Source organism: Bicyclus anynana, unplaced genomic scaffold, assembly GCF_947172395.1.
Source record: "Bicyclus anynana unplaced genomic scaffold, ilBicAnyn1.1 scaffold_106, whole genome shotgun sequence".
Taxonomy (NCBI): Eukaryota; Metazoa; Arthropoda; class Insecta; order Lepidoptera; family Nymphalidae; genus Bicyclus; species Bicyclus anynana.
In genome coordinates this window covers 11,403-14,930 of record NW_026441264.1, presented here as the reverse complement: position 1 = coordinate 14,930, position 3,528 = coordinate 11,403, and the positions used below count along the sequence as shown (strand labels likewise).

Genomic DNA, 3,528 nt, shown 5'->3' with positions numbered 1-3,528 from the left:
GCCTTGCGGATACGACTTCTTTTTGCTAGCATATCCCTCTTCTTTTGCCTTAGCTCCTCTGTCCACCATTCCGTTTTTCCTAGTGGCACCTTTGTGGAGATTTTAGGGATTGCATGCTCGCTAGCCTCAGAAACGCATTGCGTGTATTCTCCAACAATTTTCTCCAGAGTTAAGGTGTCCTTTGTTCCTGCTATGGTTTCTTCTACTAACCCCTGTGATTCCAGGCATTTCAAGAGGTAGTTTTCGAATGCTGACCAGTCTGCCTTCGAGGTATTGTATTTTCTGGTCGAGGTTCGGTTGGTTTCTGCTCTGTTGTCTCTTTCATGTGCGTAGTCAAATCGAATGCTCCTGTGTTCTGTTAACGTCGCTATGTCCTTTGCCACGTGCCATCCTGTGATTTTGTGGGAGATGTTGTTAGAAACCAGTGTGACGTCCACGATACTTGTGCACTCCTGGTTGCGCCTGATCGCTACAAACGTTGGTTCGTTGCCTTCATTGACAACGGATAGGTCCAACTCGCCGAGTAGGTCGGTCACGGCAGATCCCCTGCTGTCTTCCACCTCGCAGCCCCACCATGGACTCTTCGCATTTAGGTCTCCTCCGATTATGATGTTAGTCACCTCTAGGGCTTGGGCAAACTTCTTCAAAGTCTTCAGATCTTCTTCCATATCTCTTGTCCCTTCCAGGTATGCTGATATTACCCCAACCCAGCTGTTCCCTATCCTAATTTTGCACGCAACAATATACTCGGTTATTAAGTCCTGATTTATTATGATTTCCAGATTACGATCAACAATGAAAATTGCGGATTTTACTGGTTTTTCTTTGTTATTGGTTTGCTTCTGCACTATCCTTGCACTGGCCCTTACCTGCGCTTCCGCGCCTACGTAAGGTTCCTGTACGAGGATTATACCGACCTTTCTTTCTTTTGCAACTTGAAGGCACTCTTTTTGGGCTGCATAGCCTCTCCCTAGGTTAGCTTGGATGAACCTGGTTTTTAAGATTGCCCTAGGGCTACCTTGAGCATTATTTTCCTGGGCAGCTACAGAATCGTCCCAGTCGCCAATTTCAGCAATATTGCACTGAACTTCTGGCTATCCTGTCCCATCTTTGCCACTCTGGGCAAGTTGGGCTGTATGCTGGGTGTTTAGCCTCTTTACTCGTACAATTAGCACACTGTGGTGCTTCCGACTTATTCAGGCATTCCCGCGAATCATGGGCTCCAGCGCAGTGTCCACAGATCTGATGGCTGTGACACTCCTTTGCGAAGTGGCCAAAGCCCATGCACCGGAAGCATTGCACAATTGGCGACTGGTCCGAAGCTGGGATAACCTGGTAGCCTATCCTAAGTTTCTGGTCTCTTAGCGATCTGTGGAGGCTTGGTGAGACTTCTATGACGACGTTACAGATTTCTGTAGTGCGTCCTTTTGTCCGTCTCACCACCCTTACAGCACGCTCTTCCTGGTTAGCAATATCTACCAGTAGACTCCTGTTCTGATTAAGGATGGCCTCTTCCAGGTTCTTGTCGGTAGTTTCCCGGATCACTCCGGTTAATTTCAAGAGTGGATTCTTGGCTTTTATCTGGGAAACTGTCAGTTTTCTAGGGCCCTCCCTGATGGCTTTTTCCATAATGTCCCTCTCTTGTTTTGAGTCGCAGGCGACCAGGACTTTTTGATTCTTCCTCTTGCGAATGGAGCCTATGCCGACCCCTAATTCGATGACATTGACACTGGTTTTGAGTTTTTTAATAACTTCATCGCCAGTGTCACGGGGGTCGGTAGACTCCACTAACAAGGGGAACTGTTGTCTAGTCTCCGGCTTGGGCTGCGATACTATTCCAGCATATGTTTTTACCTCTCGTGGGTTTCCTATTCGCTCTATGTGCCGAAACTCACTAGAGGGACTTTGTGTCTGTTTTGGAGGGGTGCTCTCTAGAATAGCTTGGCTCAGGTTACCGACCTCCAGTCTGAGCAGGGCTATGTCACACTGGATTGCGTCCAAGGGCTCGCTAGGTATTGCAGGAGCATTCTCCTTCAGAGATTTGCCTTCTAAAGTCTTAGCGTGCTCCTTCAATAACTCTTCTGCCTCTAGCGCAATCCAGCGGACCGCCTCTGTCTCTTTCTGTGTGGCTTTAATTGCCATAGTTGCTTCCTTGTGAGCTTCCTCTAACGAGCCTACATGCGCCTTCCATGCAGCGGTGTGCTTGGCCTCCATTTGGCTTATGCGCCTCTCATAGCTGACTTTAGCTCTCTCCTTGTCCGCTATGTGGCGGTTGCGTGAGTCGGCCAGTCGCATTATCATTTCGTGGAGGCCGTGCAGACCGCTGCATACGTCCTCCCGTATCTCTCTACTTATGTTTCGGCTCTCCTCCAGCCTTGACTTTGTCTTTTGTAGTAAAGTATTTGCCAGGCGAGGCATCTCATGGAGAGCGCCTCCACCCACGGCAGATATGTCGGAGACGAAGTATGAATCCTCGTCTCCGCCTGCTTCTTTAGGCTCCTCAGCCTGAACTAAGCTCCTCTCAATGTTCGCTTCAGACGCGGCTCTTATTTGGGCTTTAATTCGAAGCAAAGGTGCGTCAGACCTCAGTTTCTGTGACAGCACTGTTTTACAGCCATGGTCCGGTGTGGAAGTTGCTAGCATGTCTCCCTCACTACTGCATCTAGTGCGTGATGGTGACTCTTGGGCGGTCTGACTAGGTGATCCAGCCGCGCTGGCAAAGTCTGATTGAGTAGAGCCGCCGCTCTCGACGCTATCTGCAATAGAGCCGGCTCGCTCTGGGGCCTGGCTCGTGCTCTCGGAGTAGCAGGAGATGGTCGCTTTAGTAGACAGAGCCTTTTTTGGGGACTTTTTATTCATCCGACGCACCATTGCCCTTAATTGCTTCGTGTGTTTAGATGGCGAACATGGTTTCGCTGACGTCCTACTACTAACCGTCCCTGTGGAAGAGGAGGACATATTTGTCTAGATTGAGAGCCCCCCAAGGAGAAAAAAAAAAAAAAAAAAAAAAAAAAAAAAAAAAAAAAAAAAAAAAAAAAAAAAAAAAAAAAGGGGGGGGGAATTCCAATTGCCGGTGGCCTGCAAATATCAGTGGTGGAAACCGCAGTCCCGTACGACTGATAGTTCCAGAGATATGCGCACTTGAAAATTTTCAACTATATGAAACAAAACAAAACAAAATGGCCGACAAAACTTTGAATCCCGATAACTCCGGCCCCTCAAGTCGTAGAAGCTCGCGGAAAATTTCCCTGGGTTGTAACGGTGTCTCTCCGGCTCCCTATAAGGTAAGTTGACCCTAAAACTTCAAAGGTCTCGGATCGGCTCCGTACCACCAAAACTAGATAGCCGGGATTCTGCCGATGTAGACAGTGAAATCCGCAGCCCTCTACGACTACCAGATCCAGAGATATCTCAAAAACAAGATTTCCAAGATGGCGATCCAAAATGGCCGCCAAAACTTAAAAACGCTGTAACTCCCGTACTATATATCGTAGGAGCTCGAAAAAAATTTTGTAGGGTGTAACTTGT

At 48.2% G+C, this 3,528-nt stretch overlaps 1 protein-coding gene across 1 annotated transcript; it reads right to left on the bottom strand.

Annotated features, from left to right (window-relative positions):
* Window positions 1-1,053: 1,053 nt before the first annotated feature.
* On the bottom strand, window positions 1,054-2,871 carry LOC112057620 (uncharacterized). The gene has a single exon (XM_024098067.2). The coding sequence runs from the start codon at window positions 2,869-2,871 to the stop codon at window positions 1,069-1,071; it is 1,803 nt and encodes a 600-aa protein (XP_023953835.2). The 3' UTR covers window positions 1,054-1,068.
* Window positions 2,872-3,528: the final 657 nt, after the last annotated feature.